At 65.9% G+C, this 26,232-nt stretch overlaps 1 protein-coding gene across 3 annotated transcripts; it reads left to right on the top strand.

Moving 5' to 3' along the window:
• Positions 1–437: 437 nt before the first annotated feature.
• On the top strand, positions 438–25,873 carry CHLRE_05g234640v5 (uncharacterized protein). 3 transcript variants are annotated; one of them, XM_043062208.1, is made up of 47 exons: positions 438–650; positions 757–840; positions 963–1,274; positions 1,507–2,133; positions 2,295–2,509; positions 2,734–3,084; positions 3,380–3,532; positions 3,728–3,997; positions 4,292–4,458; positions 4,704–5,018; positions 5,225–5,426; positions 5,778–5,970; positions 6,138–6,415; positions 6,583–6,772; positions 6,974–7,434; positions 7,650–7,715; positions 7,979–8,146; positions 8,428–8,638; positions 9,179–9,387; positions 9,788–9,936; positions 11,188–11,308; positions 11,471–11,547; positions 11,800–11,839; positions 11,998–12,136; positions 12,345–12,520; positions 12,875–13,003; positions 13,246–13,531; positions 13,860–14,017; positions 14,330–14,674; positions 14,927–15,087; positions 15,530–16,019; positions 16,153–16,253; positions 16,473–16,566; positions 17,001–17,154; positions 17,486–18,318; positions 18,621–18,873; positions 19,204–19,453; positions 19,754–19,847; positions 20,226–20,423; positions 20,688–20,907; positions 21,175–21,256; positions 21,495–21,699; positions 22,156–22,773; positions 23,411–23,494; positions 24,012–24,169; positions 24,598–24,730; positions 25,200–25,873. In XM_043062208.1, the coding sequence occupies exons 1-47, from the start codon at positions 596–598 to the stop codon at positions 25,458–25,460; spliced, it is 10,536 nt and encodes a 3,511-aa protein (XP_042924772.1). In that variant the 5' UTR covers positions 438–595; the 3' UTR covers positions 25,461–25,873. The 3 variants fall into 3 exon arrangements, with proteins under 3 accessions (XP_042924772.1, XP_042924771.1, XP_042924770.1); XM_043062206.1 differs by having other exon boundaries at positions 17,001–17,208; XM_043062207.1 differs by having other exon boundaries at positions 5,225–5,435.
• The last annotated feature ends 359 nt before the right edge of the window (positions 25,874–26,232 follow it).

Here is a 26,232-nt window from a genome sequence, read left to right as displayed (position 1 = left end):
GACTCCCGGGAACTGCACATGCGTGCGCTGAGGCACGCGCTGAGGGTCCGCCATAGCGAGCTCCCCAGGTTCCCCACTTGCTGCATCCTGCGTCTGCGATACCATATTACCAGGCTGGATAGCCCAATCCAGTTGGGGAACGGTTGCTTGCGGGTCCCACGCTGGGTCGTGCCAGGGTGAAGTCACGGTAGGGTGGCAGCAGGGGAGGCACCTCCCCTGGGTGGCAGGCTTACTTCAGACTGCCACCCCAAACACTTCCAATGCCTCTAAATGATGAGTCCTGAGTTTGAGATCCTTCCTGCTCTGATGGCGCTTGAGAGTCTTACCGCGTGCCGGCAAAACACACCGGCACGCGGCCCATGCAAGTCAAGACATCTGTCCTTTTCCTCCACAGCCTTATGAAGCTTGCTTCAAAAGGGAGCAGTATACAATCCAATGCTAATCTAAGGAATGGACCATGACCTAGCGACTTGAGTGCTTACAACTTCATTTCAGGCTTATGGTTATTTTCAGGCAAAGACATTTCTCACCTTAATTATGGTGACATAATTCAAACTGCCCGTCAGGGCCTCTCGCGCGTATTTGGTCTTGGGCCATGGCACATTTCAACAGCGTGGACCGCGAGTTCGTGGTCCGCAAGGACCTGGACGGTAGGATATGAACCCCAGTGATATTCTTAATGGCTCCAAAGAGGCAGAGGTGTGACTGACCCTTGCGCTACCTTGGACACACTCGGTGCTGCCTGCGGCCGAACAGACGACGGTACCGGCGCGGTCACTCTTCGGGTCCGCCCCTATGATGGCTGGCATGACGTGCAGAGCCTCATCTACAACGCGCCGGGTGTGTTCTTTTCGTGTCCGGGGCTCGTGCTTTGACTGACCGCCCATCCGTGCCGCGCACGGCGTGCAACACCCTTCCTTGTCCATACCGCACCATCCCGCCCCGCGTCTCTCATGCAACAGAGCTGCCCATAAAGCGGCCTGAGGATGAGGAGCTCTACGAATACGAAATTGAGGCGGTGCTGCCGCTAGCGCTGCAGTCAGACGCGGGCGCCGGCGAGCCCCCGCCGGAGCCCGACCCGCTCGCCGCGCTGTTGGGGGCCGGGACGCCCAAGCCACGGGCGGAGCCGCAGAAGCGTGTGCGTGTGAGCGATGAGGCGAGCTGGCAGAAGCTGCAGCGCATGATGCCCTGCACGCCCACGGACCTTATGGGGGTGACGCTCCGGAGCAGCGCGGGCAAGGCGCGCAGCGGCGCCTACGTCTTGCAGCTGCAGGGTGGGTGGACAGGCTGGCCGTTGGCCGTGATGGTGCTGGCTCATAGCAGCGTGCGGGATGCGCGGGGATGGGGAGCCAAACCACGTGTGTGGCGATAGCGGCGACAGGGCACGCCGCATGTGTCGTCAGCAAGACTCGATGCAGGTGACTTTTGTTAAAAGCTATCATAGGTGCCGCAAGTAAGTGCGATGTCATATTGCCTGGGGTCCGATTTCCCGGCCCCTCCTGACAGGCTATCACGGGCTGTGGGAAATGGCGGTCATCACCTCGGGCGCGCCGCCGCCGCACTACGGCCCCGGTGGTGGTGGCGGGGGTACCGCAGCAGCAGCCGGCCGCGCCGCCGGCTCCTCCACCGGCGACGGCAGCGAGGACTGGTTCAACACGTATGGCGGCAACGGCCACGGCAACGGCAACGGCCACGGCAACGGCAACGGGCACGGGCAGGGGCACGGGGGGCCTGACGGCCACGGGGGGCCGCAGCCGTTCGACGGCGTGTGGTCGGAGTCTGACCTGCAGCAGCTGACGGCGTGCCTGGGGTCGGTCATGCGGAGCGGCGCGGCGGATCGCGTGGGCGCCGCCGCCAGCGGCTGCTGCACCCTGGCGGCGCTGTGGTGGCTGCTGCGGCAGCCCGCGGCCAAGCTCAGGGCCGCGCCGGACAAGCCTGCGGGGGGCGGGGCAGTGGGCGGCGCGGTCGTGGCGGTGACGCCAGAGCCGCCGGAGGCGCCGTCGCCGGGCCCTGGTGACGGGCCTGGTGGTGGTGGTGGTGGTGGTGGGGGTGGTGGGGGTGGTGGCGGTACAGCCAAGGCGAATCAGCAGCCGGCCGCGTTCCGCCTGCAGCTGCGGAGGAAAGACCGAGGACGTAAGTGCACGGCCTTGGGGTTTCCGTTCTGTACACGTGACCCTGACTCACAGTGAAGGAGCCCAAAGGTTCTGCTATCTTGCATTTTTGTGCACCGTAGAGCTCTTGTTATGGAGCGTTCGTGTGAGACATTGTGTGCGACGTCTTCCCCTCCATCACAGCCAAGGCGGGCGCGAATGCCGCGGGGGGCGCCGGCGGCGGCGCGGGCGGAGCGGCCACGGTGCTTCAGGCGCTGCTGTCGCCTGGCAGTGCCGGTCTGCCGGGAGCAGTGGCGGCGCTGCTGCGTGACACGGTGGCTCGAGTGGGCGGCGCTGGCCGGGCGCTGCTGCGGCAGCACAAGGCGCACCACTACGGCTTGTCGGCGGTGTGGGGCGTGGTGAGTGGGGCTGGGGGACTTGGTGGGGTGGCGGTGGTGATGGTGCAGAGGGCTGGATGGGCAGGGGGCAAGGCACTGCAAGGAAGGGCATTCAGGCGCACTGGGGTCTGCGCCCTATATGCTGGTGAGGCCGCCCGCATGCAGAACGCGCGCTGAGACGGCTTCATACATGTAATGTTTAGCAAGCGGGCGCCACGCAACACATGTCATGTATTGTTCTGCAGGGCGTCTTGTCGGAGCTGTTGCGTGTGCCGTCGGTGCGCAATGAGCTGATGGCGGCGGCGCAGGCCGGCGCCGCCGCCGTGCCCGTCGGCGCTGCCAGGGCCAGCGCCGTCAGCGACGCCCCAGACGCCGCCGCCGCGGCCGCGGGGGCGGCTATTGCTGGCTTCTCGCCCGCTGTTGCTGCCGCAGGCCAGTCGCAGTCGAGGCGGCGTGTGGGCATGATTGCCGGGGATGCAGCGGAGGCGGGTGGCGGAGGTGGTGGCGGTGGCGGTGGTCGCAGGGGCGGCCTGGCCCAGGGCGGTGGAGGTGGCGGGCCGGCGGCCGCCAACTCGCTGGGGCTGGAGCTGGAGGAGGTGAGGCGACGAAGCCGCATGACAAGTAATACGGGCGGGAGGGGAAGATGGTGCCAGCGTTACCACCCGCACCGGCGTAGCTACACAGTGCATGCCGACTTGCGTCAACCTTGACGGCTTGGGCTAAGGGTTGGCTGCTCCTGGTCGCGTCATCAACCTTCTTACGGATTAAACATCAACACCGGCACAGCAACCGAACACAGCCTTGCACGCCCGCGCCGCCTGCGCCCCCTCCACCGTTCCTGGCTACGCCTTCACCTCATAAATAATCATGAATGTAACCCCTTGCCGTCAGGTGTACGGTCTGCTGCTGTCTGTGGCGGCGCTGCCGGCCTGGCTGTCGGCCCGGGCCGCGGCGCCGTGGGAGCTGCGGCCCATGCCTTTACAGCAGGCCGCCACAGTCATCCAGTCCACCCTGCGGGCGCACCTGGCCAGGAGGCAGATACAGGTGCGGGGGAAATGGCGGGGGTGGCGGGAGGTGGCGGGGTTTTGCGTTTTGGTGTCGTGGTCGCGGGTCGAGGTGTGTGGGGCTTTGGGATGGGGGGCGAGAAGCCCGGACTTCCCCGGACGCGCTTTGCGCGCATGGAATGCGTGAGCTACTCTGAAGCAACGACCGCATACCCACGCACGCGCCCACTTACAGGCTCTGCGGGAGCAGGTCGCCAACGTCATGAATACCATGCGCGCTGTGTCGCGGGCTCCCGCCTCCGGCCCCGCGGCGCAGATGCTGCAAAAGGCTGGGCCCGCCAACGCCCTACCGGGCCCGGCAGCCAGGAAGGCGGGGCCGGGCGGCGGAGCGGAGGCGGGGCCGGGCGGGGCAGCAGCGGCCGTGCCGGGTGGCCGGGCTGGGGGGTTGACGGCGGCGCAGGAGGCGGAGCTGGCGAGCATCACGGGCGCCATCACGGGAGTGGAGGTTAGCGGTGGTGCAGCCGGCTTGGTTCCAGTGGTAGTGGTTGTGCGGTAGTGGTTGTGGTCATGGTTGCGGTTGTGGTTGTGGTCATGGTTGTGGTTTCGTGGTAGGAGCAGTGGCACGGCACGAGGCAGGGAAGGTGGTTTGTGCCGGGAGTTGTGCAGCGAATGGAGTTTGAAACGGGCATTAGGGGTCGCCCTTGTTCTGCGCTCATCCTTGACGTGCGCGCCCTGCACGTTCCCTCCCCCTGTCTCAATGTCCTGTTCCCAATCTTTGACCTTGCAACCCCCCCTGCAGCACTACTTCGACTTCGCCTCCGCGCCCGGGCACGCGGGGGTGGCTGCGGCCGAGGCGCTCCTGGCGCTGCTGCAGGGCGGCGGCCTGTTGGCTCGGGAGCACTTCTCGGCAGTGGCGCCGGCCGGCGCACTTCTGCGCCTGCTGGACTGCGTAGTGGTGCCGGCGAGGTGGGGGGGCGGGGAGGCGGGGGTGGGGGCGGAGGCGTGGGTAAGGGCAACGGAGGGCTAGGTGGGGAAGCATTTAAGGTGCAGGAGTAGAATCCCGCTGACTGGGCGCGCCGCGGCTATGCCTTTGCCGCGGGCCTGCCACGTTGCTTGAAGGAACGTGAAGAAGTCATGTGAGGCTCGGCAATCCCAACATCCCTTGTAACCGACTCTCTCTCTCTCTCTCTCTCTCTCTCTGGCTTTTGCAGGGTGGCGCACCTGGGACTGGTCATTCTGGCCCAGGTGCTCAAGCCGGGCGGCGGCGCCGACGCCTTCTTCCGCGGAGCCGCCTCAGCAGCCGGCGGCGGCGGCGGCGGCGGCGGCGGCGGTGGTGGCGGCGGCGGCGGCGGCAGGCAGTCACATGGTCTGCTGGCAGGGCTGAGTGGAGGGCAGGGCGGAGGCCACGGCCACGGCCACGGTCACGGTCAAGGACCGGCGCCGCACTGCGGTATCGGGCTCGTGCTGGAGCTGCTGCGTGTGCTGGGGCCTCTGGCGGCACTGGAGCCCACCGAACGAATGCTCAGGTGCGGGGCCTTGGGGTTTACCCGGGGTCCTCAAATCCATATTAGGTTGCATCTCATCTCCATTCATAGCTCAGGCGTCCAGAACGCGGCCGCTCCGGTTGCCCCTCTGCGCCCTGTCTCGCAGCATCTTACTCAGCCATGCCATTCACTCCCGACACCCCTCACTCACCGCGACACGCCACGCCACAAAACACGCACCACCACAGGTTTGGCCCCACCGAGAGCCGCCCCTTCCCTGGCTTCCGGCTCATTGGCACCGGCGCGCCCTCCCAGCGCCTGTACCACCCGCCGCCGCTTGTGGACTGGCGCTGGAGCAACCAGGGCAGCGAGCTGTCCGTGCACGCGGCGGCGGCGGCCTGGGGCGTGGCCGCGCAGCTGGCCAGCCTGTGGGCGGCGGAGGGAGCGGCGGTGGGTGCGGTGGGTGGGGTGGATGCGGTGGGTGCGGTGGGTGCGGTGGGAGCGGTGGGTGCGGTGGGTGCGGTGGGTGCGGCGGGAGCGGTGGGAGCGGTGGGTGCGGTGGGGGTGGTGGGAGCGGTGGGTGCGGTGGGTGCGGGTGCGGGTTTGCAGCCTGTCGGCAGCGGAAGGAGCGGTAGGAGCGGTGGGTGCGGGCGCGGGTTTGCATGAGTATGGTGCCTGCGGGGCCGTGGCTGGGGGCTGTGGCATGCCCGGCTGGCCGCTCACTTGTGCCGGGAAGTTTCAAAGTTTGGAAGCACAGTGTAGCACAAGTGACGCGCCCCTCGACGCACATGACACTTGCAGGGCAACAAGAAGCTCAGCGGAGCCGCAGCAGGCCAGGCTCCAGGAGCGGGTGGCCGTGTCGGCGGCGGCGCAGCAGGCGCAGCCGGCTTTGGAGGTGGCGCCGTGAGCGCAGCCGCGGCGGTTGCCGCCGCCGCTGCGCCGCAGACACCTCTTGAGAAGGCGACCCACAAGCTGTTGACCATGGCAGTGACAGGTGCGGCAGTGCAGACTTGCCTTTTGCCCTTACCTTGGCTGTGTCATCCAGAGTTGCTTTCCTGGCCCTTGCTTGGCTTCAGCATAGGATCTTTACGGCCTTGCCAGCCAGTTAGGCGAAGTTGTTGCCCGCCCGAGCCGTGCTGTGCCCCTGCGTTTGCCGCGCAGGCCTGAGCTCGGGCCGTGTGGGTCCGGGCACACACATCATCCTGTGTGGTCTGGTGACGGTGGCGGCGGAGGCGGCGGCCGTGCCGTATATGGCACGTGCGGGTCTGGTGGACGCAGGCACCAGACTGCCGCCGCCGCCGCCGCCAGCCCAGGCGGCGGCGGCGGCGGCGGGGCAGGGCGCAGAGGGTGGTGCTGCTGCTGCAGCCGCCGCGGCTATGGGTGGCGGTGCGGGCGGGCCGGCTCTCAGCCTTGCTTCTGGACCCAGCCTCCGCAACATGGTGCGTGGGGGCGTGGATGCGTAAAGAATTTATAGGATACCTTATATCAGGGCGCCGTTTCTGCGTAACGTAGCACTGTCATTGGCTACACGACGCGTTAGGCTCGTGCGTTAGGGTGTACACCCAAACTATCATTATGCCTTACGGAAGTTGGTGTCAATTTGCAGCCGAGCCGCCGGCAGCTGGGCGCCGGCACCAGCCGTCGCTTCAGCGCTGCCGCGGCCGCGGGCACCGGCGACGGCACCGGCGGCGCGGACGGCGGCGGCGCGGAGGAGTTCGACCCGGATGAGGACCCGCGCAAGCGCGCCGCGCGGGCGGCCATGAAGGCCGGCCACACCTCGCTGCCGGGATACGTGGGTGAGTGCAAACTTGCAGGGTGAGATCAAGCTTGTAGGGGTGAGTGCAAACTCCTGGGCATTGTTTTTTGGTTTACCTCGTGGCTGGCCACATATGCGTGGGCACGCGGGCATATGGCGGATGGCGGTGACGGTGGTGGTGCTGCCGCCTCCGGCAAAATTGTACGGTGCCGTACCCTGTGCCATACCCTGTGCCGTACAGGCATCGCGCCGCACCCTCGCGGCCTGGTGGGGCTGCTTGTGGACAGCGACGCCCCCGGGTTCATGGAGGTGGCTCTGGGGCTGATGGGGTTAGTGGCGCAGCACGGCACGCCGTACGACCCGGTCAAAGGCGGCGCGCCCGGATCCGGAATCGGCGGCGCCGGCGACCAGGCGGTTGGATCCGGCGGACCCGCCGCCTGGGCCGCCGGCGGCTGGGGCGGCGTGGCGCCTGGCGGCGGTACGGCTGGCGGCGGCGGTGGCGGTGGCGGTGGCGGCGCCGCCGGAGGTGGCGGCGGCTTTGCTGCGTATGCGGCAGCTGCCGCGGGGGAAAGCGGGGCGGACGGGCTGGGGTCGGGGGCGCCAGAGCTGGATCACGGCGGCATACCGGCACGGCGACTGCTCATGGCTGGCGGCTGGGGCAGCGCCTGCAGCTGCCTGGCCACAGCCGGCAGCATGTGCCCCGTGAGTGACTGGGCGTGTGAGCGGCAGGCTGCGTGGATGCTGGGCTTGGGAAAACACTCGCGGCTTCATCAGACTTCATGGTGACATCTAGGGTAGCAGTACTGGGGGCAGCATGCATGGTGGGGCCGACACGTACCATCTTGAATGTGTGGAGCTGTATTCTCACCAATTGTATCATTCGCCTTGGTCCGCTGCTGCCTTGCCCCACCCTCCAGTCTGTTCCCGGCCTCACCGCCGCCACACTCATGTTCCTAGCCAAGGAGGTGTACCTGTGGTCAGAGGTGAGTGGGTGTACCTGTGGTCAGAGGTGAGTGGGTACGAAGCGCCTGCATCACCTGCAGCTGAGTTCGCCATTGGACGGGTCCGGACTTGGACAGCCTGCGAGTGAGAACAGAGCTCCGGGTATCAATCAGCATGCCATCAGGATGCGGGAGGCCATGCAAGCAGCATGCCCCACGCCCCCCCAGTGCATCCTGTACCGCTTTTCCAAGCATCCTTGCAACCCCCCTCCTTGAATAGCTCCCTCCTTCGTTTCGGGCTCCAGGTTCTAACGGCACAGGCGGCCCGGCGCATAGCGGCGGAGGCGGCGGAGGCGGCCTCCCCCCGAAAGGCGGCGCCGCGCCGCCGCCCCCGCGTGCGCATGGCTGGGGGCGGCGATTCGCCGCAGCTGGGGGGCGGCCTGTCACCGCTGCAGAGCCTGGAGGTACAGCCGGTAAGGCAGTTGCATTTGTGATGCCGGGGTGCTGCACGGGTGCAAGGGTGAACCTGGTGCTTGCAAGACACGATTATAGCTGGTAGTCTTCACCGCTTGTTTGAGCATGGCAAAGATCACTGCAAGAGCCCATCAACTCATGATATGAATTCATGATTTAGAGGAGTTGGCATTGAGGTTGGAATACGGTTGCCACGAAACTGCAAGAGCCCATGGTCATGTGGAAAGTATCCATCACACGCAAGGCACACTGCCCATCGCGCCCGCCGCCAACCGCGCAGACGCTGTCGCTGGACCTGGCGGGGCTGCAGCTGACAGACCACCAAGCATCGGGCGCCGTCAGCGGCCCCGCCACGGGGCGGGATGACGGGCTGCCGGGGCCGGGCGGCAGGGCGGCGGACGGCAGGCCTGGGTCGCCGGAGCAGGGGCCTCAGGGGCGCCCGCCTCGGGCGCACCACCACCACGGACACCACCACGAGGAGGACGCGCTGGGTGAGAGGCCGGGGCACGGCCGGGGGTTAACTTTGAACCAATCGCGTAAGGAAACAGTCGCGCGGTAAGGGGAACTGCAGCTGCATAAGCGAGTCGTTGTACATCACCAAGAGGCCGGGGGGTGGGGACGTGTGCGCGGCTGTGGCATGCAATGGAGCAGCACTAGCGCGTGCGTGTTTTTGCATTTCGCCTGTCGGCATCACGGCATGCACGGTATTTGGGTACGATGGAATGTGACGAGCGAGCCCTGACCATGGCGCAAGGCGGCCAGATCCTCGCAGGATTTATGGCCTTGCCTGTCTTGCAGCGTGCTTGTGTAACACGCGCCTATGACCCTCCCTACTGCCCCGTCTGCCCCTGTGTCGGCCCCCGGGCCCGCCCGTCTTGCATTTCGCCTGCGATCGGCATTGCAGCGTGCGTGCGCAAAAGCATCTCCGAGGGCGAGTTTGTTTGTTCCCACATGTTAACCCCTCAGCGTGCACCCCGCAGCTAAGGCTCTGCTTTCTGCCCCATGTGCTCTCGTGCCCCGCCGCCCCACAGGCCTGGATCCGGAGCTGGGCGCCTGCCCCCCCGAGGTGGAGTCCCTGTTCCGGTGCCTGCTGGGCGGTCCGCACGCCGGCAAGCCTGGCGGAGGAGGAGGCGGCGGCGCCTTTGGAGCGGGGGGCCGGCGCGAGAGCCGCGCATCAGATGCATCGGGGCGGGGCGGCGCGCCTGATGACGATTTCAAGACACTCACGTCGGCGCTGCAGGTGGGTGCGAGCTCCCTCCCATGAGATGCGTGGCAGGCACACTAGGGGGGGGTGGGGGTGGGGGTTGTAAATACCAGCCCAAACTCAACCAAAACCAGGGGGGAGGGGCACAACAGGGAGAGAGGCAGGGCAAGAGGACGCGAAGGCAGCGGCAGGCACCCCTCTGGCGGCCTGCCGTGCTGCACACAGTGCGTATGCGTGCTCCTTGAACCCCTTGAACAACCCCACCCGCGGACCTGACCTGGCTTCTTTTCACCCCAAGCCCACCTCTTTCCACCCCGCCTCTTCTTACCCCCATCTTCTCTCACCCACCCCATCCCACCCCATCCCACCCCGCCCCACCCCCTGCCTCGCCCCACCTCCTGCCCCGCTCCTGCCCTCCCGTCTCTCGCGCCCTCAGGTGCTGACTCAGCTGCTGGGCCGCCTGGACCACCGGCTGCTGCAGCACACGGCGCTGGCGGTGTTCCACCTGGCGGCGGTGCCGCTGCTGAGGAACCCGCTGGGCAGGGCGGGCGTGGTGGCGGGGCTGGTCACCGCCATGCGCCGGTGGTGGGTGGGGGTTGAGCGTGCTCGTGTGTGGGGGGGGGGACGGGGGGCGGGGTTGTACATACCAGCCCAAAGTAAACCAAAACCAACGAAAACGAGCGGAGCAGAGGCAGAGACGTTAGTTGCAAGCGATGATACTTATGGGAAGAGGGGGGGGGGGCGTGTGTGCTGGTCGTGCCAGATGTGGATGCAAACACGAATATGGTTTTATGCCAAGCGTGCTTGAAGCCAAGCCAACATTGCCCTCGCGCCTCCGAGTACCGCTCCGTTGTCAAAGCGTATGCCACGCTCTCCTCCTCGCTCATTTGCATGGGGTCCGGTTAAGTTTGGGCTGGTATAAACCACCCTCCTTTCCCTTGCGCCCGCCCCTCCCCATCCCGTAATAGTTATCGCTTGCAACTAACGCCTCTGCCGATGTTCCGCTCGCTTTAGCTTGGTTGATTGAATTTGGGCTGGAAACGTGTACACCACAAGTTACATTTGGGTAAGGGCAAAAGCCCCTCAAAAAGAGAGAGAAGCGGCTTGAGGAGCAAAACTCGCGGATCTCTTTAGTAAAAGGCGAAAGAGATATTCGCTACGCGTTCAGCTCACCGCAGATAATGGGAATATGTGTGTCGGCACACCCCAACCAGGGGACCGTGTCTGGGCGGGCAGACCTTGCATGATGGTGGGTGGTTTATGGTTCTGTCAACGGCCTCACCCCACGCCACCAATCAAGGCGACTAGCATCGTCCTGCACGCGTGTGACTTGGGACATAATCCAACTTGCGTGGAGTCCTGAGAGGATTGTGCTATTTGCTCAGCCGCTACGGGAACCCGAGCCTAGGTTACCGGCCCCCGCCTGTGCCGCAAAGCCATCCAGAGTGGTACACTTGTGGCCATGCCTACGTATTTCGCAACCGCGCAGTTTCGTGCATGCGTAGGATGTGGGCTCAGCGTCACTCTCTAATGCTTCAGGGCTTGCGGGACTGATGGGAGGACGCTTTCAGCCATGTACCTGCAGCCGTGAACACGGGGAAAACACTATCGGCCTTTCCGGACCAACCTTGGTTTGGTTCAGGTTGGACTGGCATTTACATCCCTCCCTCGCACCCCCCGTTTTAGCTTGATTTGGTTTGGGCTGGCGTTTACACCCCACCCCCACCCACCGCTTTTCCAAGCATCCTTGCAACCCCCCCCCCCCTGTGCCCCCTCCCCGTCTTCTCGAGTCATTTAACATGCATGACCCCCCCCCCCCCCCCGCCCCCCCTGCAGGTACGACCTGCCCCCCAGCGAGCAGCGCGCCTTCCGCGCCACCGCCGAGTGGGCCATGGCCGCGCTGGTGCGGCTCACCGCGGAGCCGGGCGGAGACAGGAACCGCTACAGGCTGGCGCAGGTGATGAGTGGCGGGCGGGCGGAAGCTGGTAGGGCGCTTAGGGTCTTAGGGCGCTGGGGGGCATGGCTGTCTAGAAGGCCACGGAATTCGGGGAGGCGTTGCATGTCGGTTGACCTACCTGGAAGCCCGTGGCTGCATCAACCTGCCCTTCCTCCCCGTCAGGCCTATCGTGACGACGCCGCGGCCGCGGCTGCGGCGGGCGGGTCCAACGCCGCAAAGAGCATCTTCAGCGGCTTCGGGTGAGTAGGCTATCTAGTGAAGTGGGCAGTGGAGCGCTAGGAGCACATTGTATGTGTCCGGGCTCTGGGGTGCGCACTTCCCCGGGACCCTCTCGCCCATGCCCCTATCCCTACTGCCTCTTGAGCATGCCTTTCCTGGGCACATCTCTCCTGGGCACACCTCTGGAATGCCTCTCCTGAGTACGGTACCCCTCTCCTGGGCACACACCTCTCCACACCTCGCACCTCCCTCCACTCCCACGTGTTCCACAGCTATGCCATGACTGAGGTGCCCGGCAGCGTCACCACAAAGGTGCATAACAGCCGCCGCCGCTTAGCATGGCTCATTAATTGTTGCCACGCAGGGGCTCAGCACTCAGTGCTGAAATTTAAATGGCTGCCTCAATATGTTAGTCGTGTGCAAATTATGTTTGCATGCTACATTCATCTCAACTTCCATCACGTGCGCAGCGTGCCGGCCGTACGGGGGACGAGCTGGTTGCGACCACCAAGTGGGGTGGCGGCTGGGGCTGGGGCGGCGGCGGCCAGGGCGGCGGCGCGGCGGCGGGCAGCGGCGCGGATGCGGCCAAAATGGCGGCGGCTAGTCGAGGTGCGTGTAAGCAGACCGCGTCATGCATGATTTACTTGTCGCTGTTCGTTGTTGCATAATCTCGGTGGCCGTATAGCACTCGCAAACAGCAGCCTCTGCTCTCCAGCATTTTGACGCCTGACGAATCTACTGGCCCAATGCCGAGGCACTGCAGTGCAAACGTTTATTCCTCCCCGCGCTCTTCCTTTGTTCTCGATGCGTTCCACAGGCGCCGGCGGCGATGACGATGACGACGAGCTGGCTCGCGAGCTCGCCGCCGCCAGCACCGGCCCTAAGTCCGCCTCCGACCCCATCGGCCTGCTGGTGCAGCTGACGGCACTGCGCAGCCGCAGCCGCTCAAGCTACATCCACATAAAGCTGCCGGCGCTGCTGCTGCTGCGACAGGTGCGGCGGAGGCAGCCGCGCAGCGCATGCGACACTGACCGCTTGCGGGAATGCGGGCGCGTACCGTGCGGGAGGTTGCCTGCTGCAGTTGACAGTTGCAACTTGGCGTGTGGTGTGTCCATTTGCAATCACAATCGTTTGCTCCTTGTCCGGGTGCACGCGTGCGCTGTGTAGCTGCGAGCGAGCGAGTGCCGTCTGAGGAGATTTACACGTGGCCTCTCGCATTGACACACCCCTCCCCACTTGCAACTAACGCCTCTGCCCGTACTCCACTCGTTAAAATTGGTTTGGTTGAGTTTGGACTGGTCATTACAACCCGCCCCCTGCCGCACGCCCCTGCCGCCACTCCGTCAGTTCGCCGGTGAGCGGCTGTACCGGGTGCGGCTGGTGACGGAGGGCGCGGGCGGCGCACTGGCGGCGGTGGCCAACGACTCGGCCTACGACGGCATGACGCGCGCGGCGGCGGCGGCGCTGTGGATGGAGGTACGGTGTGTGGGGGTGTGTGTGGGGGGGATTATGTGTCGGGGCCCAACAAAGAAGGTCCCTTCATCATCAGGGGGGTTGCTCTGCGCTTGCTTTGACCTGGCCCCACAGCATTGTAATAAGGCGCGCGTGTATCACCATGGCATTGTTAGTGGGATCTCCTCCGGGGGATCCCCCCGGGGAAACCCGCGGCCTGCCTCCCTGCCGGTTACGACCCTTGTGCATGTGCTGGAAACGCGCAGGTGAGCCAGACGCCTGAGGGCCGCGATCCGCGCTGGTGGAGCGCCATGGCGGAGAGCACATCAGCCTCCGCAGCAGCCGGAGGCGGAGGCGGCGGCTCTGTGAGCAGCAGCACGCCACGCTCCGCCGCCGCCGCCACGGACGCCACGGGCGGCGCGAGCGGCGAGGCGGCTGCGGCTGCGGCGGGCGGGGAGCCGGCGCGGCTGCGCGCGCTGAGCCGCATGATCGTGAGCATGCTGGGGAGCGTAGAGGCGGAGCAGCAGCTGGTCGGGGCGCGCGCGGCGGCAGGTAGGCGCGGAATGGGGTGGTGTGTGTGTGTGTGTAGGGGGGGGAGGGGGGGTTGAGTCTGAACCAGTCCCGTGAGGAAACAATCGCGCTGCAAGGAGAAGGTGCAGGGGGTTGGAGGTGGTCTCACCATTCCCAGTAACAAACTAGGAGACGCGAGGACGCAAGGCCAGACACGACAGGCGAAAAGGCGCCGGTGTGGGCAGCACCGGGCGGCGAAGCCTTCATCTTTGCCCTCAAGTCGAAAGTCGTTTTCGCTCACTTCTGTACCGTATCTTACTGCTGCGCATTCTTCATGGACCTTTTCTTTTTGCATGGCACACATTCACAGGCCTGTTGTGTGAGGGCGACGCCGCCAAGGCGGTGTTCCTCGGCTGTGGCGGGCTGGCAGCGCTGCTGGCGGTGGCGGGGCGGCCGCTGGTGACGCCGGGTGTGCAGGCGGCGGTGTGCACGGCCCTACTCAACCTGTCCAGCTACGTGCCGGCGCAGGTGCGTGTGTGTGTGTGTGTGTGTGTGTGTGTGTGTGTGTGTGTGTCTCGTGTGTCTCGTGTCCTTTAGGTGCCGTGTTAGGAACGTACATGCCACCTACTGTCCGCGCGTCCGATTTCACCCGATCCGAGGCGGGCCCCAGTGCCCTTCCTACCTGCCTTCACCTCGGTCCCACCACCTCTTCCTTCACCCTCGCCCTCCTCAACCCCCCGCCCAACGGTAGAGTACCCGCTGTTCCCAGTGCTCATCGCTCCGTTCTACACATAAGTGGCTAACCCCCCCCCCCCCCACTCCCCTCCCCTCCCTGCTCAGGTGGACCTAGCCACCCGCTGCGCCCGGCTGCTGCTGCACGTGAACGCGCGCTTCACCGGCTACCACGGCTACCTCATCACGCAACAGGGCCTGGCGGCGGCGGCACGGGCCAGGCAGCTGGCGGCCGACGCCGAGGCGCCGGCGGCGGAATTCGCCCACGGCGTGGCGGGCAGCGGCGCGGCGCAGCGGCGGCAGAGGCAGCAGCACCAGGCGGGGCGCAGGAGCAGCCTGGCGGGGGGTGGCGGTGGTGGAGGAGGAGGAGGTGGAGGAGGAGGCAGCCCGGGGGAAAACAGCCTGGGTGGCGGCGTGGCGGAGTCGGTGGCGTCTGCGACGCCCACGATCGAGGTGGGCGTTCCTGTGGGGGTCGATACAGTGCCGATCCCAGTTTCGGCTCCGGGCCCTAGCTCGCAAGCGTACTTGTGTCATCACTGACGTTCTGCCCTGCTCCGCTTCGCTGCATACGTTTCAAGTACCGGATTTGAGCAAGCCTCTCTGCCACCGCCTGTGCTCCACTAATATGGTTTCGGTTTAGTTGTGGGTGGTATTCACAATCCATCCTCCCAACCCCTCCCTGTCTGTGTGTGTCCGTGCCTGCAGCTGGAGTCCCTGGGGTCGGTGGAGGAGGTGTTGTACAGCAGCAGTGGCGCGCTGTACAACCTCAGCCGCCACCCCGGCAACCGCCAACTGCTGTACCGGCTGGAGCTGGAGGTGCGGACCCGCGGGGCACTGGCGGACGTGGCGGCGGACGTGGCAGCCAGGTGAGGTGGCGGACCCACGGGGCGGCGGCGGCGGGTCCAGGGGGCGTTGTGGTGGTGGTGGTGAGGATGGGGGTGGGAGTGGGGGTGGGGGGTGGGGGGTGGCGGTGGCAAATGCCAGCTCAAACTGAAGCGAAGGTTGAAACAGTGGGAAGAGGGTGCGTGTGTGAAGAGCCCAGGCCCAACGAAAAGTTTTCGTCATCAACAGAAAGCCCCGTTCCGGTCAGGTGGCAGGACTTGCGGGGTGGGCTGGGGTAGGTGGGAAGACGGCTGGGGCGACACGGTTTGGGGCGACACGGTTTGGGCGGCACGAAGGCTTCGAGCTGGTGTGTAACCGCGGAGCGGATGCGCAGCACACGTACAGGACGGCAGCCGCATTCTTTTGGTCCACGCCCTATCCCATCGCCTACCTTGATGCCTCTCCTCATGTGACACAACACCGCAGGCCGCCGCGTGTGCCGGGTCTGTCCCGACCTGACGCCGCCGCCGCGCTGCTGTCCGGGCAGCTTCGGGCCGATTCCGCGCCGCCCGCGCCCACCGGCCGCCGCAGCCTCGCCTCCGGCCTCACCGCCGCAGAGGCGGCCGAGGCGCGCCGCCGCGCCAACAAGGACGCATCCAACATGGGCTTTGGCGGCGGAGGCGGCGATGGCGAGGACGAGGATGAGGAGGGGCCGTACGGTGGAGATCTGGCGGGCGGCGGCGCGAGCGCGTACGGCGGCCGCGGCGCTTTTGTGCCGTACTACATGCGGCACGAGGTGGAGCGTTACGTGTCGTACGGGTCGTACCTTCAGGAGATGCTGTCGCGGCCGCTGCACGTGCCGCCACGGGACGGCGGCGGCGGGGGGGAGGGAGGGAGCGGTCGGGCTGGCGGCGGCGCGAGCAGCCGTGGCGGCGGCGACGGAAGTGTGTGGGGCGGTGACGACGCCAGGAGCCAGGTGCGTTGGGGTTCGTGTTTGGATAGGTGTCCGTTGGCCATTCCACGCATTGCCCCCATTTCCAGGTCACTTTGACACCTCCTGCTTCCATGTTTAATTACAGTGTTCCCGTTTATGTCGTTCCTCCCGCCAGGCCGCCTCCTCTGTGTACTCCGCGGGGCGCTCCGTCGCGGGAGGCGGGGCCGCCAAGTCGGTTGTGTTCTCCCTCAACGACGACGGCGCAGACCTGGACAGGTGCGGGTGGGAGCTGGACAGGTGCGGGTGGGAGCTGGACAGGTGCGGGTGGGAGGTGGACAGCTGGTGCTCCTGACGTGTGGCCCTGGTGCCGTAGCTTGGGCTGCTCAGCTACTGCGGCACTGCAAATACGTCGCATGACGATGTGTATATATAGGAGCATGTGTGCTTATTCACTCATGCTTGCGCCTGCGCTGCAATATGTGGGGGCTGCTGCAGGTACCGTGCCGGCAGCGATGACGGCGCCGACCCAGGGGGCGATGCGGCGGATGCGGCGTTCCATGCCGCCTTCCCTCGACTGTCCACACTGCGGGTGCGGACACACGTGTGTGCATGCGTGCCTGTGCTGGTCGCGTCTGGGGGAGCTTGGGGCCGGTGGGGCCGGGGCCGCCCCTCCCTCACCTGCAGCGCCTCACTCGGAGCGGCTCGTACATCTGCTTAGCATGCGCACGTTTGCGCCGCCATGCTGGACTACTCGCCTTCCCTTCCCTGCCTTTTCCTGCCATACACGCCCCCTTGCTCCGCCCCCTCACCACTCCTGCTCGCCGCTTGGTCCCCCTTCATGCTCCCTCCTCCCGCCTCCCGCCTCCCACCCCCCAGTCCCACACGCCCCCCTGCTCCCTCACCTCTCCTCCTCCTCCTCCCTCCTCCTCCTTGTCCTCCTCCCACCCCTCAGTCCCACATGTCCCCCTCCTCCTCCCTCACCTCTCCTCCTCCTCCCTCCTCCCTTTTCCTCCCACCCCCCAGTCCCACATGTCCAAGCCGCTCACCAGCCTGTGGGCGCCGCTGCTGGTGGACCGCCACGATGGCACGCCGCTGCCGCTGTTCGGAGTGGTGGACCCGGTCACCGGGCAGCCGCTGCCGTCGGGAGCCTCGGCGGGCGGCGCGGGGCCGGCAGCAGGTGCGGGGCCGGCAGCAGGTGCGGGGCCGGCAGCAGGTGCGGGGCCGGCAGCAGGTGCCGGTGGCGCGGGGGTGGGGGGGGGTGGGGGGGGGTTTGCAAAAGTGGAAAAGCGGTACAGGATGCACTGAAGACTGCAGACGAAGTCATTACGGGGGTGTGAATTCCAGCCCAACAACTGAACCAAATAAATCAAGCGAGTCAGGGGCTGGGTGGGGTGTCCTGTCGCCAGCAGGTGCAAGTGCGCATCCGTAATGAGGATCAGGAAGCAGCTTGGTCAGCCATGATCATTCCCATGATCGCCATTGTCCCACGCACTTACTTGGCATTGCAGGGACCGGCCGGGCCGGCAGCGACGACGGCAGCCCGGAGCGTGGCGGCGGTGACGGCGGCGGCGGCGGCGGCGGCGGCACCAGCCTGGTCTCCACCGCCACCACCATCTCTCGCCTGCAGCGGCCCGGCACCACCACACGCTGGTCGCCGGCAGTGCGGCGAATGCGGCCCGTGGCGGAGGACGAGCAGCAGCAGGGCGGCGGCGGCGGCCGCGCCGCCGCCGCCCCTGACGGCCATGCCCCCGGTGTCGGTGCGGGTGGCGGCGGCGGCGGCATCAACGTGCGTGTTGAGTTTGAGACGCACTGCCCGCACACGGCGGGGGCGTTGGTGCAGGGCCTGAAGACGGTGGCGGGTGGAGGCGACGGCAGTGCGGGATCGGTTGTGTCCGTTGCCAGGAGCGGCGGCGGCGGCGGCGGCGCTGGTTCTGGAGGTGCCAGCGGGTCGCCGTTTGGTGGCGCGTACGGTGCTCGTGCCGCCACGGGTGCTGCGCTGGGGCCTTCAGCATCATTGCCGCGGCTAGGTGCAAACGCCTCCACAGCCGTTGCTGGTTCGCTTGCAGTGGGTGGCGGCGGCGGTGGCGGCCGCAGGCCCACTGCCAACGCCCGGCCCGGCACCGCGCCGGCCGCTGCGGCAAACGGTGGCGGCCGCGGGGCCGGCGGCGCCAGGGCACTGCTTCAGCAGCAGCGGGCTGCGCTGGCGGCTGCCTCGTCCACGTCTGCTTCTGGTGGCGGCGGCGGCGGCGGCGGCGGCGGCGGCGGCGCCAATGGCGGCGGTGGCGGCGGGGCCATGCTGCATCAGGTGGCGGCGCTGATGGCGAACATGGACGTAGCCAAGGTGCGAGATCGCGCTGGATTGGGCTGGCTGGCTGGCTAGCCCCCGTACTTGCCTGTACGCCCCCGCACTTGCCTGTACGCCCCCGTACTTGCCTGTACGCCCCCGCACTTGCATGTACGCCCCCGCACTTGCCTGTACGCCCCCGGACTTGCCTGTACGCCCCCGGACTTGCCTGTACGCCCCCGTACTTGCCTGTATCCTTGGTAACACGCGCAATAGGCCTGCTCTAGTGTTGTTGCGTTGTAATCCTGGTGTCGGTTCGGCTCGCGCTCGCGTGCTTTCGCCCGCATCACGCCGCACAGGCGGTGCAACTGCGAAACGAGCTGGGCGCTATCAATGGACCGGCCTCACCTGCGGGCGTGGGAGCGGGAGCGGGTGGTGGAGGCGGGGCGGGGACGCTGGGTCGTTCCAAGTCGCGGGGGGCTGGGGGAGGAGGTGGTGGTGGAGGGGGAGGCGGCGGAGGGCCGTTGCGGTCCCCCACGCTCCTGCGACAGACGACCACCACCACCACACGCGGGGACGCAATGTCCGTCAAGTCGGGTCGTAGTCGGAGAGGTGAGCGACCTGTGTTAAAGACCACAAGAGCGGCTTGCTGGGGTCGGTCTAGAGCTACCTGTTTGCGCTGCTGCCGCCGTAGAGAGCCGCCTGCCTCGTGTGCTGTCGAGAACAGGCACCGCCTTGTTCGCTGCGGCCGTCACTTGCATCGGTCTCTCCATGTCGATCGGCATACCGTACAGCAAAACTGCAGAATGTGAAACCCCTCTGACTTATAACAATGCTGTCCCCCCCTCGTTTAGCTTGGTTTGGTTTAGTTTGGCTGGTATTCACCCCCTTCCACATCTACCCCCCCCCCACACACACACACACACGCACACACGCACGCAGCCGTGTCCACCGCCGCGCCCTCCATCTCCGGCGTGTCCTCGCGCTTCGCCTGGGACGGCCACGACAGCGAGGACGGCGACGAGGAGTCGTACTGGGGCGGCGGCGATTCGGGCGGGGAGAGCCGCGCCGGCGGGGGGTTCGGGTGGGTTAACGCGGCGGGGCAGGAGCAGCTCCGCGACTTCCAAGCGCCGCGTGTGGCCATGTGGGCTGCCGTACCTGGATCCAAGATCTCTGAAGAGCTGTACCCCATGTGAGTGAGGGGGGTGGGGGTTACACTCATGATTATCTAAGAAGTTAAGGCGTAGGGGGGGGGGCAGGGGAACTGTAGGGGCAGGGGAACTGCAGCATCGGCAGCAAGGTAGAGGAAACACAGCACGTGCTGTGAGTCCGTGTTGGGAACCGCAGTTTGCTTCCTTTCCTTCCTGTCCTGCACGCACTTCCTCTACCCTCACGCCACATCACAGCACACCCTCACTGACACACACACACACACACACAACTATGTTTTCCTTGTTATCTTTAACACAACACAACACACCCGGCTTTGCAGCTACCGGCTTGAGAGCGGCGAGCCCGTGCACATCTACCGCCGCCGCAAGGACCGTGTGGACGAGATACGGCCGGCGGGGCTGCCGCAAACCTCGGTGCGTGCCTGGCGTGAATAATTGAAAGTAAACAAATGATCAAGTGCTTTCATTGATTAAGGGAGCCGACGGGGTGACGGGGTTTATTCCCCATCACCCGCCAAGTGCCGGGCGTGCCTGGCGTGCGAGGGTGGTTGTGCCTTATGGGCTGTCAGCCTGGCACCCCTCCCTATCCCAGCGCAATCCCGGCCGCTAGCCTGGCACCACTCCCGATCCCAGCGCAATCCCGGCCGCTAGCCTGGCACCACTCCCGATCCCGGCACACACGGCACAGCATGCCCGCCCTTATGCATTGGCTGCAAGTTAAACCCGCCCGCCCCTTTTGTCCTCCCCACGCTCACTCACGCACTCCCACGCTCGCAACCGGCCCGCCCGCAGGCCCCCGACGCCACGGCGGGCAGCTACGTGCGTGAGGAGGCGGCGGCTCGCGACATCCTGGCGCGTGCGGGCGAGATGCCACTGGAGCCGGAGCCGCCCGCGCCGGCGGCGCCGCTGGGGCCGCCCAAGCCCGACCACAGCGTGCTGCGGGACCCGCGCGATTGGCTGCTGCTGCACGTGAAGCTGCATCCGCGCAAGGTGCCTGCGTGCGTGGGGTGTGGGGTGTGGTGCCGGGGAGTGGCGGGAGGCGAGGGTGATGGGTGCTGGGGACTGGGGGCTGGGGGCTGGGGACTGCGGCTGCGGCCGCACGAGTAGAGTCCTGCACGTGGTTTGGGATTGTGCCGCGCAGCTTGCGTGTGGGGTTGCGTTAATTGGGTTTGCGGCAATCACACGAGCACACACCTTCCACCCCACCCCACCCCGCCCCGCGCCGCCCCACCCCATTCCACCTGTCACTGTCAGAAGCACCGGGCCCGGGGCTACACGCTGGAGGAGGAGGACGTGCCGCCGGTGGCGCCGTGGCGGGGGCTGGGCAAGTCCGTGTTTGGCGGCCGGCCCAAGGAGAACGACTCTCGCGCCTTCACCAACCGCCCCGGCATTGAGCGAGACATATTCGACAAGGACTGGTTGCGGGCCAACGCCAAGAAGAGGTTCGGACAGCTCATCACCAAGCACTGCCCAGGTAAAGCTTGAAAAGCGTTTAATTGAGAATGGAGGAGTACGGTATGCGAGGGCTATGCGTCCCGTATTTGCTTTGGCAATGGTGGCGAATTGCGTTGTTGGGAGTGGGTTGGGAAATGGAGTAAGGGCGTGGGAATGGGGGTGGCGGAGAAGGAAACACGCGCGCGCTGCACGTGCACGGCACAAAACACGCTGCCTAACCCCCGTATCTATCTCCTACCTCTGCTGCCATCGCCCCTGACGTCTTCACACCCTCACCTGCCTGCAGGCGGCACTGCACAGGCGGAGCAGGTGCGGGCGCTGGTGAAGGAGCGCTACGGCCAGCTGCTGCTCATATTCGACTACTACAGGTAGGGATGGGGGTGGGCGTGTGTGTGGGCGTGCGTACCGGGCTTTGCTAGAAGGGCGCTGTCCGGTACTTACTGTTACCGTCAGTATGGGATCACAGCTAGCGCGCAAAGTCGACACCAACGCCGAGTATGTCCCTCTCCCCTCTTCTTGGTCGGCTATGGTTTTGGAAGTGAAACGAACTAAACCCCCCTCTGTTTGGGCTGCTATCCACAACTCCCACTCCCCCCGGCCCCGCAGCGTCATGTGCGCCGGCTCCGCCGACCCCTTCTCCATGCACCTGGTGGCCTGGGGCGCGCTGATGGCGCAGTGCGGCGTGTGCGAGCGCGAGGGCGGCGGCCGCGGCGAGGGCGAGGCGGGCGGCAGCGCGGTGCGACCCGCGGACCTGGACCGCATCTTCCTGGCAGCAAACTACGAGGAGGACAAGGCCAGCGAGGAAAGCAAGGTGGGGTTGCAAGGATTGGTACAGAGATGTGGGGTGGGGTGTGGGGGGAGGCGAGGGGGACAGGAGGAGGGAGAGCAGCGGGAGGGGGGGGGGGGCGGGGGGATGGGGCGGGGGTTGTAAATACCAGCCCAAACTAAACCGGGGGGGAGGGGCAGGGGGAGGCGGGGAGGCAAGCACTTCTGCCACTTTCCTGCGCTGCTGGGCCAAACGTCATGCGCCCAGTCCAAACGTACAGCGCCCACACGCAAGCGCCATCACGCCCCTGCACGCGCACACCTTTAGTCCCCACCCTCTGCCTGCTTGGCTGCGCCTTCAGTTCGTAAATAATCACCCCCCTAGTTTAGCTTGGTCTGGAATCTACACACACACGCACACACACACACACACACACACACACACACACACACACACACACACACACACACCCGCCACCCGCCCTCCCCCCCGACCCTTCAGGCCAACCTGGACAACGCGCTGATGCGGTTTGAGTTCATTGAGGCGCTCCTCCGCACCGCCGTGGCCAAGTACCTCACGCCGGCAGGGGCGGCGGTGGATGCATCCGCAAAACGAGGAGGCGGCGGCGGCGGCGGCAGTGGCAGGGCCAGCCCAGGCCCGGGCGGCAGCGTACGCCCCGGCTCAGGCCGGGCGGCGGCGGCGGCGGCGGTTGTCAAAGACGTGAAACTGCCGCTCGAGAGCGAGTCGGCGGCGGCGGCGGCGGCGGCTGAGGCGGCGGCGGCGGCTGGGGGTGGTGTTCCGGCGGCGGGGCCGCCGCCCATTGAGGTGCCTGCAGTGGACTTGGCCGCAATCAGCGAAGACGCAGGTGGCGGCTCTCCCACCACCTCCGCCACCGGCCCCCCCTCCGGCGCCTGGACCAAGGCCCGCGACGGCGCGCTCACGCCGCCGGCGCTGCTGCCCGCCGGCTCCGGGCCCGGGCCCGGCACGCCCACCCTTGGCGGCGGCAGCGGCGGCAGCCTGGCGACCCGCTCTGCGTGGGAGCCAGTGGTCGACTTGGCGGGGGCTGTGCGGCGGCTGCTGGACGAGTGCATCATCCCGCGGGTGGTGCCGGGGGCGCTGGTGAGCGCAGCGCAGGGCAGCGCGCGTGACTGTGTGTGTGTGTGTGTGTGTGTGTTTGTGTGTGTGTGTGTGTTTGTGTGTGTGTGTGTGTGTGTGTGTGTGTGTGTGTGTGTATGTGTGTGTGTATGTGTTCGCCGATAATACGGGTTGGGAGTTGTGCAAGTAAGGGATACGGGTTGGGGAGTTGCGCAAGTACGGAATACGGATTGGGGAGCGTGCGCTACGTCGCGGTGCGGGCCCACTGCGCATATAGCTTGAGCGGCGTGTTGATGCTGTTAAGTGTTGGCAGTGACGGAGCAACGCGTCTGTGTTGGACTAGGCCACTGCGGTACACCTGATGAGTCCCGCGCCTTCCTGCTGTCCCCTCCCCATCCGTGCTCGCACTGCATTTCTGGGTTGGGCGGCGATTCCTTGACGTTTGGGACCTATTTCGTTGGGCTCGGACACATAACTCACCCCCGTAGCTAGCTTCGTTGGGCTCGGGCACATAAGCCCGCCGTCGGTCATCGGTACGCGCACCACCAAAGCTGCTGTCTACTTCACTATACTTCTGTGTGTCAATCCTTGCAACCCCCCCCCCCCCAAACTTAGCTCATACATGTAACCCCCCCCCTCCGTACCCCTCCAAACCCCACAGGTGGATCCGGATGAGTTCCGGGAGATGCGGCTGTACACACAGGACGTGGACGAGCTGTACGACAAACACGCAGCGCTGCTCAAGGTGGGTGGGCAGGGGTTGCGAAAGGGGGCTAATTCAAACACCGGCCCAAACTAATCCGAACCAAGCCACTAAACCAAAACAAGCGGAGCAAAGGCAGAGGCGAAGGGGGGTGAAGGGGGGCCCAAGGGGTTGTGAAGGGGGGGGGGTTGTAAATACCAGCCCAAACTAAACCAAAGCCAACGAAAACGGGAGTGCAGGCAGAGGCGTTAGTTGCGAGCGATAATACTTATGGGATGTGGGCCGAGGCGTCGCGGAGCAGCAGGGCGAGCGGCGCCGGCGATAAATGTCGCCGCCCGGGGGGGGCAGGGGTTGCGAAAGGGGGCCCAGGGGTTGTGAACGGGGGCTCAGGGGTTGCAAAGGGGGGCCAAGGCATTGTGGCTCGATCGGTTGCGGCGCGCCGTTCCGGCACTGCTGGACTACAGCCGACTGGATTGTCACCGTGGACCCCACTGCTACCCCCCTACCTACCCCCCTAACTGTTCGGGCACATGACCCACCACCTTCCGCCCCTGCTCAGGCCATCTACGGCCATTACAAGGACCTTGCTCGTGACAGCGGCGCCGCGGGCTGGCTGGACCTGCCCGAGTGGCTTGAGCTGCTGGGTGAAGGCCGCCTGTACCACTCCCACTTCACCGTGAGGGAGGCGCGGCTGGCCTTCGTGTGGAGCAGGATGAGGTGCGCGAGGCGCGGGGGTGGGGGGTGGCGGGGTGGCGGGTTGGGGGATGGCGGGTTGGGGTTGGCGGGATGGGGGTTGGCGGGTTGGGGGGTTGGGGGTGGGGGGTTGGCGGGTTGGGGGTGGGGGCGGGGTGGGGAAAGCAGGAAAACGAGGACGCCTGACGTGAGTAAGGAGGAGGGGGTCAGTGGACGACGTGTGGTCGGGGGTGGGGGGGGACATGAGGTGCTGGTCTTCGGGGTGCCCTGGGCGGGTCCGGGTCAAGCACTCAGCAGCCATGTATGTGCAAATACGGTCTCGTCGGCTCGTAGCGTGCTGTGTATAAATGGCTTAGATAGGCCCCTTTTGAACTTCACTCCCTCCACCCCTGCCTCCCTCCCTCCGTCCCTCCCTCCCTCCCTGCCTCCCACCCCCTCCACCCGGCCCCCAGGTACTATGATGAGCTGTCTGGCGGCCGCGCCTCACTGGCCCGGGCCAAGGCTCTGAGCTATGTGGAGTTCCTGGAGGCACTGGGCCGCACCGCAGACCTCATCAGCCCGCCGCCGCCCCAGCAGCTGGACAAGGTGGGGGCGGGGGGGGGGGGGGGGGGGTTACACGCATTAAGTCTACGAAGTTTACGAAGTGAAGTCGTAGTAGGGGGGGCAAGGTTTGGTACAGAGAAGTGTAGCGAAGTAGACAGCAGGCGGGAGGGGGGGCGTTGGGTTGTTTTGAAAGTACCAGCCCAAAAGTAAATCAACGAACTTTAGCTGGCGGGGAGCACAGGCAGAGGCGTTGGTTGCAAGCGGTGGGCGTGTGTGGGAGTTTGGGGCGGGGTCCAGGGACATGTGCATGCGTGCGCGGGAAGGTACTAGGACCATCGGAGGGGAAGCGATTCGCCTCCCTGCCGTCTCGCTCTTGCCACCCTCCTTCCCACTTCCTCCCACCCCACTCACACGCCTCCCCCCCCCCAGCCCTACTTCGCTACACTTCTCTGTAACAATCCTTGCAACTCCCCCCCCCCAATGCACCACCATCCACTCCCCCACTCCTCAGCTGGGCTTCCGTGGCGCCCACCCCACCTACGACTACTACGAGGCGGTGCGTGTGGACCCCGGCCTGCTACAGCCCGACCGCGGCAGTAGCGGCTTCCACGCGCCCAAGAGCCGCCGCCTGGCTGCCAAGCTGGAGCAGGTGCTGGAGGTGGTGGTGTGCGGGCTCAAAGACCTGTTTGGGGCCAACACGCCCGAGCAGCTGATTGCGAAGCTGAAGCAGCCGAGGCCGCGGGGCTACAAGATCAAGAAGGGAGGCGGATGAGGCGGCGGTGGGGAGGGGGAAGGAGGTTGGGTAGTGGGAGGGAGATGGGGGAGGGAGGAAGGGGCGGGAGGAGAAGCGGGAGAGGGGGGAGGAGTGGGGAATGGAGGATGCGTGGCAGTGTGGAGGGTGGTGTGTGTTTGTGCGTGGGTAAGTCTGCTGTGCATGCGCTTTGAGACACGCGGTGGAGGATTGGGGCGAGATAGGCGGCAGGATGCCAATGATTGCTGTGGTGTGTCCCCATGCATAACATACGGTATTATACTGGTTACGTTGGCTGTTGGCTCAACAGCATAAGCGGTAGGCGGTGAGCAACGTCTGCAAGCAAGAAAGGAGTTGAGGATAAAGTTTATTAAATATGATGAGGGGGCGGCTGGTGCGCCCGCCGCGGTCCGGTCCCATACATGAAAATGGTCCATACGTGACAATTGTGTCATGCAATACTGTGTGGGCCGCGGTCCCATACATGACAAGTGTTCCCCAGTCACGGGCAAAGGGGCTGAGCCCCTCCACAGTCTGAGGCCGAACAACCTCATCGCCCGGACATAGCCGGGGTCGGTTTCAGGCACATAGCCAAACCAGGTGCCTAGCGACTGCGATGCCACAGCAGAGCCAACCGCAGCCAGACGCAGCACAGTTGTCAACAGCCGCACTACGGTACTTGTCATGCCGCTACGCATCCCCTGCCAGCTCCACCGCGGACCGCTACCTAGACACCAGCCGGCTCCTCAGCCTGCTGCGCGCTTGCGCCGCTTCTTGGGCGGCGCTGCGCTCT

Source organism: Chlamydomonas reinhardtii, chromosome 5 (genome assembly GCF_000002595.2).
Source record: "Chlamydomonas reinhardtii strain CC-503 cw92 mt+ chromosome 5, whole genome shotgun sequence".
Taxonomy (NCBI): domain Eukaryota; kingdom Viridiplantae; phylum Chlorophyta; class Chlorophyceae; order Chlamydomonadales; family Chlamydomonadaceae; genus Chlamydomonas; species Chlamydomonas reinhardtii.
This window is presented reverse-complemented; position numbering and strand designations above follow the sequence as displayed.

What these genes read in the sequence shown, in the direction of transcription:
- CHLRE_05g234640v5 (XM_043062206.1), top strand. Translation starts at nt 596, where the DNA reads ATGGCACATTTCAACAGCGTGGACCGCGAGTTCGTGGTCCGCAAGGAC. An exon ending in CCCACCGAACGAATGCTCAG is followed by an intron (nt 5,019 to 5,224) that starts GTGCGGGGCCTT and finishes GCACCACCACAG; the next exon opens with GTTTGGCCCCACCGAGAGCC. An exon ending in CTCATATTCGACTACTACAG is followed by an intron (nt 21,257 to 21,494) that starts GTAGGGATGGGG and finishes CCGGCCCCGCAG; the next exon opens with CGTCATGTGCGCCGGCTCCG.